We start from the raw sequence: 12,292 nt of genomic DNA on the forward strand, positions 1-12,292 counted from the left end.
CCCCCCCCGAGATGAATTAACGGCTCCGTTTTCTTTCATTTGATGCAACGGAACTTCGAAAGGAGAACCGTAACGGAAGTCGGTTCATAGATGAGAGAGGACTACGGCAATCTCTAGAGAAGGAAACCTCCAAGCCGCTAGAGGGCAGCGTAGCTTCGGGACGAAAAGAGCGGAACTTTCCTTCCCTCGCCGCTTTTCGGCGTGGGGGACCGTGGGCGAGAGCTCAGGCGGCTGAGAAGGCGGAGCGCCCGAGCGGCAGTTCCTGTGGTTGCTAGCACGATGTTAGTATTTATTAAACCCGCTTTCGGCATAAATGTTGGTTGGGCCGGGGATGTGGGTTTGCAAGGGGCGTTCTTAGCTGAAACTCTCCTTTGCGAGACGAGGGGTTGGAAAAGCATTGAGTGTTAGGATCTTCGTTTTGGAGAAAAAAACGGGGATCGAGAGGGATGGCGGGGGGGGGGGGAGGAAAGACGAATAGCTTTGGCTGGCTGCTTTTCGATCCTTCTCTCTCCTGCTCCAGAAGAAGAGTGGGTGGTTGTGCCCATAAAAGGATATGAACCTCTGAAGCGGGGGGGGAGGGAAGAGGGGAGAAGCGCCAATGGTAAATGGTGCCATTTGATCCAGTTTAAGCGCTTAAGGAGTGATTCTCAAAAGTGATTAAACCCGTTTACTTTTTGCACCCAGGAAGGAGGCAAAACGAACGGGGTTGGGAGATGCAACGTCCTAGAAATAATAGGTCCTTCCAAACGAAGCCTCTAGTGCAGGGGTCCTCAACCTTGGCAACTTTTAAGACTTGTGGACTTCAACTCCCAGAATTCCTCAGCCAGCAAAGCTGGCTGAGGAATTCTGGGAATTGAAGTCCACAAGTCTTAGAAGTTGCCAAGGTTGAGGACCCCTGCTCTAGTGAGCGCAACGCATGCAGAGAACTAAAGGGAGCTTTAACCGCGTTTCCTTCTATCGCCTCGTGTGGTTTGGAGGGGGGGCTTGGTTTGGTGGCTGGTTCTTGGCTGACACCTCGCGTCGTTGACTGGGAAAATTCGTAGCTGCCTTTTTTCTAGGGTTTCTGGGGAAAGGCCAAAGAGTCCCGGGTGACTCTGCTGGCAGAAGTGAGTGGCGATTCATTGGAAGAAAGCCCCGAATTTGGATATGTGGCGCCGGGCACTTTCTCCGTTTATCCTTAGATAGCAGAGTCAGCGCCCCTGGACTAGAAAAATAACATGCTTAAGGGCTGGTTTTCCTCGTGGAATTGATAAAGTAATGCTCTAGCCAGTGTTTCTCAACCTTGACAATTTTAAGGCATGTGGACTTCAACTCCCAGAATTCCACAGCCAGCAATGCTGGCTGTGGAATTCTGGGAGTTGAAGTCCACATGCCTTAAAATTGTCAAGGTTGAGAAACACTGCTGCATCCTCACATATAAGGGGAGTAGAGCTCACTGTGTTACTGTATTGTTGGCCCTTTCAGGTAGCCCAGATTAGGCAATCAAACTCATGAATATTAGTTTTATTATAGTTTACCGTAACAGGTTTAGAAGTGCTTCCCCATTCTGCCTTTATTAGGATGGGTCAATTCTGAAACATTTTCTAAAATTAAATTTCTGGTTTGGGCTCAGATTTCATTTATCACACTATTGTCTAGGGCTGTGACTATCTCAGTGCTATTCTCATAGCATATTACAGTAACAGAACACTTTGATTTTGCTTTGGGGAAGGGTGATAATGTATGGACAATGTAGGAGGACACTAGTGTTAGTCTGCAGCAGTAATGAATTCAGGTAGCATCTTTTCTAATGTAAGTAAAAACATAAGTGTTTGGCTTTTAATAACATTTGCTAGTCACTAAAAGATCCTACCACTCTCCTCTTAACATGATCAGGAAGCTTGTTTCATGTTTTATTTTTCTGCGGTGAAACTGCCTTCAGGTTAAGCTGGCATTTTAATTCAAAGTTCCTATGCATTTCTTAGGAAAAAAGATTGAGACTTTTCTGCAGTTTAGTTCTCTGTTGGCAAATGCAAAGTTGAGTTAGGAATCCTGGATCTCTTTGCCTGGATTGAATCCTAAATCAGCTAACTCCTGACTAGGCAATATGTATGGAGTCCAGTTGTATATACTGCATACTTAATAAGATGGTTCTGTCTTCTTTGTAGATGATTGTTGACCTTAAATAGAGAATATGAGAGATGTGCTTTTTTTCAAAATGAGCCCAGGTACAATATGCCATTGCCTTTAAAAAGACCAAGCACTTTTTTATGATGGTCAGGAGGAGACCACTAACACACTTGTCATTCCTTAGCATTATGATGTTTATAGAGGTGACTTTTGACCTTAGCCTAGCATACTTTTCCAGGTTTTCCGTGGACAGCAATACATTAGCTGAGATAGGTTGTTGGCCATACCCCCTCTGGAGTCTAGACGGGTTTGTGCAGCATGATTCATGGGCAGAATCCCTTGGAGGGGATGGAAAACTTGCTTCCAGAAACAACAGATCCCCCCCCCCCCCAGGATGGGATCTGTTGATTAGCAGCCCTGGATTTTGTCAAGGAGCCAGTGCATCCTTGCAAACAGTCCAGCTATAGCCTATTGGACATAACTGGTTTCTGTTTTCAGAACTTGGATCCTTTGCTGTTGCAGAGAAATGGTTCTTCTTCTACACTATATATTAATTGATGATAATAAAATACTAAAAGGGAAAAATGTCTTAGTAAGATCTGTTAAAAACATGCAGTAGCTTTGTACACATCAAAGGATGTCAGCATTTGATACAAATAACTATCATCACTCTGCTTATCAAGCAAATGCAGCTATTGTTCTGTATCCTTTCAGCCAAATGGACAGATGTGAGCAGGTGCAAGTTCAGAAAATAAAGTCTGTTTTTACAAATGTTAATTGATTACAGAGACCAGACCTCCTGGTTTAACAGTCTATAATCTGGTTGAATTTCAACAATTCAACATCTGTATCCAGATCTTCAACAGATCTGGGGTTCATTAGGTTGGGGAAGACTGATATAAATGGGTAAGCGTACTTTATGCTTCTGGAAGATTTCACCAGCCAGTCCCCCTTGGAAATGGAGCAAGGGATTTTAGTTACAACTGATTTTCAAGCTTAAATCCAGTAATATATATGTGATATTTTAATCAAATCTGTGTATTTTCAATATGTACATTTTATGTAAAGTACATATTAGGAAGTTCCCCAGGGTGGGGCTTATCAGTAGAGATATATAGGAATTTGCTGTAACCACCTTTGTTTTCAGTGGGCCAGAGTTTGGGTTACAGTCTTTGTATTTTCCTTCTAACAATAAGATGACATGGTTCTAGATCAGGCATGTCAAACTCGCAACACGGTGTATTGTGACTTTTTTTCCATTGCCAGCAATGGGGTGGGTGCGGTTTCGATGTGATGCATCTGGCCTGTGGGGCGGCAGTTCGACATGTCTGTTCTAGATGGTTAGAATTTTGTAATCTGAATATTTTCTATGCCTTCAACATGAATATAATGGTACATTCAGAGAGTCAGAGACTGGAAAGGCACCAAGCCTAAGTAATATTTTTAATTTCAGAGCAGGAAAAGTGTGCTGTGTACACAAGTGGTAGGAAAAAAACCCATCTTTGCTTGAACACAGCCATTGCATCCTGTCCTGTTGTCTCTGGTTTGCAAGAGTTTGTGACTTCTCATCAGGGAATGTTTGCTGGTGGCAACTTAGAGTACTTTTCCTCTCTGTATGTCTACTACCAAATATAGACATTTGGAAAAAGCACAAGTGGTAATCTCCAAAAATGTTTGTGCTCTGATATAAATAACTATTTTCTTGTTACGGGAATATCTTCATGGTAGTATCTACTCCATCTTTTTTTAATCTCTCCCCCCACTTTTATATTTGGTATTCTAGCAAAATACTGTTTAATTCAGAGATAATATATTAACTAGGTCAGTGTTTCTCAACCTTGACAATTTTAAGGCATGTGGACTTCAACTCCCAGAATTCCACAGCCAGCAATGCTGGCTGTGGAATTCTGGGAGTTGAAGTCCACATGCCTTAAAATTGTCAAGGTTGAGAAACACTGATCTAGGTGCTTGATTAAGCTCAGAAAGCTAAGTATTTGAATGGGAACCATCAGGAAATGTAAGGCTGTAGATTAAGTTAGGAAGATGAAGAAAAATTTACAAAGAAGTTTACAACAATAGCAATGCTTTGAAAACCATCTGGATGTGTTCACGAAAACACCATGAGCCAGGACCTTTTTATTATTTTTTCTAAGCTCAATTTTCTGGGTAGATCCTCCACTGTGAATAATGGACATTCCTGAATATTTGTTATGTGGGCCAAGATGGCTTATGGTCCCCTCAAGGAATCTTCTCTTCCTTACTTTTTCAGTAGTTATTATAAAGAGAAAAAGAGTGCCAATACGTTTCAGCCTGAAGTCAGGATTCAGCTCAGAGCACAATGGCTAAAGCAACCAGGTGGATAGATATTTACTGACTATCTGCCACTCCTCCTTCACTATGTGTTCTTCTGCTAATACCAGTGGATAGACTTCTTATGGGGGAAAGATAATAGAGAGAGAGGGAGAGGGAGGGGAAGAAAGATACACAGAGAGAGAAGATCTTAAATGGATGTGTGAGTTTAATTTGGGGTAATCACAACCCAGTGATCTTTCACTCTCAAGATTGTTAGAAACGGCTAAGAGATACCGGATGGGACTCTGATGACTTTGAAAGGTAACCATTGAAACAGTGACTTCTGAGAAAAAAGTTGTTCTTTATGCCTCTCTTGCGTGTTCATTCAATTGGTCAATAAATATCTGAAGCTGAGAGCATGCCTCTAATGCAACACTGGGTTAAACACACTAACAAAGAGATGGAGGTGACAAGGCACTGTAAATCAAGCTAAGGACTCATTACAGAGTCAGCATTGTTTGTGTCCACGCTTTAATTCTCTAGTCTGACTGAATGCAGAAAAGTTGGGGAGGAATTAGGGCATGGTAAGCTGTCAGTCTAGTTTGCCTGTTCAACCTGCCCTACTTTGTCAGATGTTCCACCCTGGGTAACCCTGATTGTTGTCCTTATAATAGGACCGGATGTTGCTAATGTATACTGGATGGTCATTTATTAGAGAACAGATTGTCAGAATGCTTTTGCCTATATTTGGACTTGCCAACCAGAATAGTTTTAAAGGATTCAATTGAATACCCCATAGAATATGCTGGCTGCTTTTGCTTGTTCAGCTGGGGAAAGGTGTCAGCCTTTGATTGTAAGGGCTGGGCAGTTCAACACTTAATTTACATTTCAGATACTTCCCCCTTTACCAGTATTCAAATTAGCAGCTTCTTCTTTCTTTAAAAGAAGTAATGGACAAGAAGAGCATGTTTAGTTCCTGCCGTGCTCTTGTGAAAGCAACTAAACAGTTTCTACTAGGTGTTAATTGGCAAGCAGAAATTTCTAAGGAGAAAGGTGCTACTGGAGGCAACTCCCATTCATTGAAGGTATTTGGTGGGGTTTTTTTTCCATTTGCCCTTTTCTTATGCAATAATTCTTGGACAAGGATATTCTTGGCTTCCTTGATCCCACACTGTAGTAGAGGAATAGGCAGTCTTAAGTCTTGGAAAGGAGGGCTATGAACTAAATGCTCTTGATGCCTACAATATAAAGGAACATGATTTATAGGGGTCACCTTGTCATATAAGTCTGGTTGCTTTTGAGAGGTATAACTGAGGAAGAAGTACCTTTCTCTAAGTAATGTTAGAAATATGACTAGAACTTTCAAACTTGTTTTCCACAGTTGAATGCTTTATTGCCATTTTAAAGCAAAGCAATTTGAGATTGACACCAGGCTGAAATTAGGAAGAAGAGACCAAGCTACAGATGTTGATCACTGGAAGGAGTGAAAAGAAAGCCATTGCTATGCCTGATCTTTTCTTCGATCTCAATATTGCTCTCTTTTTCTCTTAATACCATTATCATTGTGTTACCTGTATTTTTTTAATCTAGTTCCAGAATTCTGTTAAAAATCAGTCCCATGCAATACGCCACATATTCTGGGTTTAAGCAAGGGACACCTGATTTACTATAAATTAGAATTGTTGTGGTACTTAGAAAAGGACAATTAATAAATTTACCTGGTATTATGCTTTCTTCCCAGTATTCTAATCTATATTAGGATAATTTTCCAAAACATTTGGGGTTCTGCCATTATCATTAGGATTATGATATATTTTATTTCTCGTTTTTTTGCCAAGGGGGATTTTTTAACATGTATATAAGGCAAGTTACATATTCCTAAACACAACACATTGCTCAATTATGATAACATTGCACAATTTCAGCAGAATAATGGGCTTGGTATTTTTGTGCATGTTTTTGGGTAAGTGATAATATTCTTCAAACTCGTTTGCAAGATACTTACTGTAAATCAGTTGGTGAGGGAACTGGCAAATTCTCAATTTCTCCCCATAATAACAACATATATTTTTAATACAATATATTGTTGAAGACACTTAAAAATGAGTTTTTGATATATCTGGGTGGTATTTTAATACAGAGGGGCTTATCTGTTTGGTCTGTCAAAGAGACATCATCAATTACCAGTTTTATTAAAATGCTATCTGTTATTTGCTTCCTAGCAGATCTAGTTACTTTTATCCTTTCAGATCAGTTGAACATACTTTCAGATAAAAACCCGAACTGTACCCCCAGCAGGCTCATGGGCCATTTGGGGCCAGAATGTGGACATTAAAGTGATATTAGTGTTTTACTTTGGAGCATGACCACTTCCATTTATATAGTAATGTGAAAAGTCATGCCTGTGGACACAGTGGCATCTCTTGTTCTGTGGGTACTAAGATATTGTGCAGCTAAGAAAGTGAACTACAGCTAACTAACTTACAGTAGACAATTGTCTCACAAAATTCTATGGCCAAAGTGGCTTATAAATTGCACTGTATTCTTGCAAGAACACAAATCATGCATGTAAATATCAGCATGTGAAGTAATTCGGTATTTTATATCAACCTTTGTTTCTGTTGGAGACTCAAATAGCACATTGTTGGCTCAGCCTTAAGATTTTACCCATCTTTAAGAAGAGATTATAAAGCTTTGGAGCTCTTGGTATTCTCTGACCTTGGTTGTTTGCTTCCGGACATTTCATTATTCAACTAGGTTACATCATCAGTGCTATGGAGTGTAGAGCTTGCTCCCTGTTTTTATTCAGTAGCTTGCCTATCAGTGTTGGTGAGGGTGTGGCTTTCTCCTTGGTAGCTCCTTAATTAGGGTTCTACTTAGTTGGTGTTAATCCCTGCTTAGGACATGGGCATCTAGGAAAGAGAGGAAAAGTAGTATCCTATCTAGAAGTTGTGAATGGTAGATGTCCCTTCTCTTTCTGATTTCCTTCAGGCCATTCCTGACTAGGCAAGATGGAGAGAGAATCCCATGGAGTAACTCAGATGAGTTAGATGGCATCTCAGATGCAGTGATAGTGCTGGCTGAGTGTCTGGAGGCTGTAAGGGTCTGGATGGGGAAGAACCAACTTTGAATCAATCCTGGCAAGATGGTGTGTCTATGGGTTTTTGGTCCCCCAGGACCAGATAATTATTCATCTTTGATTTTGGATGGGGTGACACTTCCCTGGACTGAACTGGTACACAATTCTGGGGTTCTGGGCTCACAACTGCTGAAGGAGCAGGTGGCAGTTGTGGTTAGGAGGGCCTTTGCAGAGAGTTGTCTGTTGCACCAATTGTCTCCTTTCCTGGACTGGGAGGCCTTGCTCATGGTCACTTATGCCTTGGTCACCTCCTGTTTGGATTACTGCAGTATACTCCACATGGTGTTGCCCTTGAATACCACCCAGAAACTTCAGCTGGTCCAGAATATAGCACCATACACAGTAATGAGACCCCTAGATTTTGCCTGTGTAACACCTGTTGCACGAGCTGCATTGGCTTCCGGTTTCTTTCTGATGCAATTCAAAGTGCTGGTCCTCACCTTTAGAACTTGACAGCCCAGGGACAGATATGCAGGACCACCTTTCCCTAAGGACATCTCTACCTGTCCTACCAGGTCAGATAGAATGGGCATATTCCTAGTCCCTTCCCCTAAAATTGTCATGTGATGAGAACTAGGAAATGTTCCTTTTCCATGGGCAGCCCCTGCCCTATGGAACACTCTTTCCCCCTGAAGTTTGGCAGGGCTTGTACCCCTTTTAGCCTTCTGTAAGACTTTAAAGACCTGGCATTTCTCTCACACATTGGGAGATTAGATCATGGCACATTAGCACAGAGTGGTGCCATGTTATTAACAACTGCATCGTTATTTTAACATTTTATGTTTTCATTGATTGAATGTTATAGTTTTTAAAACAATTTTACGTGCCTTTTGATTTTTAATTGGGAGCTGCCCAGAGTTGCTTGAGAGGTGGACAGTTATATAAATGTTTTCAATAAAAGAAATGGGTTAGAGGGATTGAATTCTTTTAAATAAGCCCCCTTTTTCTTTGTTGCCGATGTATAATGCGGAGGTCCCCCATACCTCCCCAAGTGAGTGGACCAGGTGTACAGAGTGATGCTCTCTTTCAAATCCTCAAGCTAAAATGCCTCCCTTCATCAAAATTGTGTTTTGCTCGATATTCATATTTGATTCACATATGTGCAACTCTGTGGTCAAACTGGAAACATCAGTACTTCATCTGTGACTGGTTATGGGAATGTTTCATCATACTGCCTTCTTGCAATTTGCCACATCCATGGCTTCTGGGAGACATTGGGGGGAAGTATTGCGTTGTGTTCTAGAGAAACATTCAAACAGTCCCACAACTTGCTTGAGCTGTTCCTTCCAGAGCTCAAATCATCACGTAAGATTGTTCCAGTATACTAATACTACATGTTCTTGCCAAACAATGGTAGGAGACTGTCAACTAATTCCAAACTATTGTGACTACATGAGAGCTGCTTGCAGCTCTGCCTGCCCTAGTTGCCTAGACTGTGATCTAGGCTATTGTGACGGAATGTACTCCCACAGCAACAGGGGTGTGTGTATTTTGTTAATTTAGAGCCTTCTCAAAGAAGCCTTGATTAAGAGACTGCTTAGTCTTGAGCTGGACTAAATTCACTCTAGAATCTCTCAGGATATATCTCGTAGGAAAGAAGGTTATAGTTTTAGCCTGGTAAGTTTCTGTCCATTAGGTGCAAGCAAATAAAGGATTGAATTCGATTGGATTTCATTGTCTCATCTCTGGGCTTGGGCCTGACAGTCATGCCAAGCAGAAATGAGAGGCATAATGAGAGTCATGTTTAGCTGGTATCTCCTGGTGAGGAGCAGAAATGTGAGGTCATTATGACATTACCCATCAGTGATGTCATATTACAGTATCTTAAATGCAAGGCTGCTTCCTACATAAAACTTAACTAGAGTCACCTAGACTGTTGAGAGAAAATAAAAGAGCAAACTGGATTTGGATATTCTTTTAGAGAAGATTGCTTTTTACATGTAGATTGCCTTTGGTGGCTTATACAGTAAGCAGATGATCCAGGTATCTAGATTTCAGTCTTATAGAGAGTAGAACATATTTATGAAAAATAATGATCTTGTTTGCTTGTGGGATAAAGAGTGAAGAAGAAACCTGAAAATCAGTTCCTCTTTTTGTTAAAGGTTTAAGACCAATAGAATTTATATATAATTTCCAATGGAGAGAGTATGAGTTACCAACTGTTTTCACTTAATTTCATGCAACTATATGTAATCTACTGCATTTGCATAGCTTATTCAGGGTGGTGTTCCATATAGACATTCTGCTTATTGGTTAACACATGGTAATTTAAATTTGGGTCAGTAGAGAAAATGAAAAGAAAATTTCAAAGTGGCAGCTTGTAGGAATTCGTCTGTTTTCTACTTGAAAGCCTATCACTTTCAGCTATCAGGCCCATGAATGGAAGCTATACAATCCCTCTTGAAACTACTGCAGTAGGTTTGGGAAATTGCTGGGATAATAGAATGGTGGTGGTGAATATAATGTTTATTTTCGTGTACAGTATGTGGTTATTAAATGGATTTCTGTATTAGGTCTTTTTGTTACTGTTTGGGCATATTTCAGAGAACTCTAATTTGGGCTTAACTTAAGCAAAGCTAGGAACTGCTGAAGTTTCCCTGTAGTGTCACTGAGAAGGTTAACCCTCTGGGAAGTAAGTATGCCTTGCAAGCACATTTCATTGTGTTTGTGCTTTCAGGAGTGCACCAAACTTTCTCTCTCTCGCATGTAAAGTTTCATCACGGTGAGAAGAATGGGTTCGGTTTCAGAGATGCTCACAGCAGTCCCCCTTCACAAGAGGCCTGATCTCCTGGAGGCCTGTGCTGACCTCATCAATGAAGAATGGAGACGGAGCCGGACCTCCCGTATCCACTCCTTGCAAAAGTCTAGTGACAACTTTCCCATGTGCCTGGTACTGATCAGAACTTTGAGGCTAATGGAGGAAACTGCAGAAGGGAAGGCGTCCAATACCCAGTGCCAACTTCTGGGACATGCCAGGTTGTCCCGTGTAGTTGGCCAATCTAACAGTTTATTTGTGGAGACTGTGGTGGTTGCCAAGGCCCTCCGTGGAAAGGGCTATGGCAGGAAGCTGATGGAAGCTGTTGAGAATTTTGCCAAGGCCCATGGCTATCACCATTTGTATCTCACCACACATGACAAGCAGCATTTTTATGCCCACCTGGGCTATAGCTTGTCCAAGCCTGTCCAGTGGGCTGGATTCATCAGTCCTCTGGTACCTATGGAATTTTTGGAGAACTTCTCTACCCCTCAGTGGAAGACAGAACTTCCTGCACAATCCGGGAAGCATAATACAAATGCATCGTACCAAAGCAGATCTGGGGTAAAGCTCCCTCCTTCACCATGTGCTGCACCTCTTTCTTCTTCTCCTTTTTGCTCAGTAGCCCCCCCTTCATTGCCTTCTCCTTGTTCTTATCATTCAGGGACAGCTACCCTTTCTCCCCGTCCTCCGTTGCCAGGTCCCCATCCATCCTGTGTCCAGTCCACTAATGGTCTGGTTCCCTCTTCACCATCAGCCTCCCCATTTGCCTCTGCTGCCCCAGCTTTTCCACCCTCTCCTCCTCCTCCTCCCCCCCTTCCACTTCCAGTGCCTCCACCAAGAGCCTTTTTATTAGCCCAGTCAAGCTCTGGTAAACCTGCCTCTTCCAGGGTTTTGGAGAATGCAGCTGAAGAACAGTCGCTTTTAGAAACACCTTATCGGGATCTGAAAGGGCAGCCCATATTCTGGATGAAGAAGGATGTCTAACGTTTCCATCTTGTGACTGTGCAATAAAGTTGAAATAAGTGAACAAGAAGGAAAAAGGAAAGCTTTCCTGTTTTAAAAGGAAGGCCAGGCTTTGTGAGACAGAAGATCGCCATTTAAAATGAATAAAACAATGTATTTGGTTTTCTGTTGTTCTTCCTTACCAGGTTCATTTTTTTTTTTGAAAGTCCAAGATGCTAAGACTATATGTGTTAGGTACACTTTGAAGGCCAGCACTTGATTCTCGTTGAATTTCAGTAATTATTGCCAACGTTGTGCTGTTGGGGCTGTTCTGAGCTGCCCTATGGATTCCCTTGCTTCTCCTGTATTGCATGTCCCCAATAAACAGAGCACCTTCAAAACTCTGGGTCGTCCCTTCTGACTCTGCAGGGAGCATTCAAACAAACACATGCATTGGTTTGCAAGTCTGTGGTGCTGATGCATAAAGAGAATAGCTTTGCCATCCCCTCTGCTAGAAATTATGCATTATACTCATACATGGTTTAACTGTGGTGTATTGAATAAATTTGAGTTGGTTTGGTTTATCAAACTTGCTAAGTGATAAACCTAGCTTTACAGCCAGAGCAGTCAGCTACTCGTAACTCACCAGTTCAAACTCAAGCTATATTTATTTACATGTATTATAGCTGTCCCACTCCGGTGAACTCTGAGCAGTCTACAAGACCAGAACAAAGAACCCATAAAAACAAAACCTAAATACATAGATATTTATCTTAATATTTGACTTGGATGAGTCATTGCCTTCACGTGAATTGAATAGAACTGAGATGGTGCTGCTTTGGTGGGATAATAGTAGAGCACGCTGCTTCGTCATACGTTTGTCCCATTCTTATTTGGACATCAAGAACGGTATCTGTAATAAAAGCTCTTTCCTGTCAGCCATTGTACATTTATAAAATGATTGTGTTTTAAGGTTTGGTTTGAGGAAAAGACAGCTCTTTAATTATATTGACTGCCATGACTTCTAATCCCCACAATCTGGAATTTTGGGC

General features: G+C 41.5%; 1 protein-coding gene across 1 annotated transcript; it reads left to right on the forward strand.

Moving 5' to 3' along the window:
* Positions 1-10,233: 10,233 nt before the first annotated feature.
* NAA80 (N(alpha)-acetyltransferase 80, NatH catalytic subunit) lies at positions 10,234-11,631 on the forward strand. The gene has a single exon (XM_015817375.1). It carries the CDS (start codon positions 10,272-10,274, stop codon positions 11,280-11,282), a length of 1,011 nt encoding a protein of 336 aa, XP_015672861.1. The 5' UTR covers positions 10,234-10,271; the 3' UTR covers positions 11,283-11,631.
* The last annotated feature ends 661 nt before the right edge of the window (positions 11,632-12,292 follow it).

The sequence above is a fragment of the Protobothrops mucrosquamatus genome, unplaced genomic scaffold (assembly GCF_001527695.2).
Source record: "Protobothrops mucrosquamatus isolate PMUCROS unplaced genomic scaffold, P.Mucros_1.0 scaffold579, whole genome shotgun sequence".
In the NCBI taxonomy this organism is placed as follows: Eukaryota; Metazoa; Chordata; class Lepidosauria; order Squamata; family Viperidae; genus Protobothrops; species Protobothrops mucrosquamatus.

What these genes read in the sequence shown, in the direction of transcription:
- NAA80 (XM_015817375.1), top strand. Translation starts at nt 10,272, where the DNA reads ATGGGTTCGGTTTCAGAGATGCTCACAGCAGTCCCCCTTCACAAGAGG.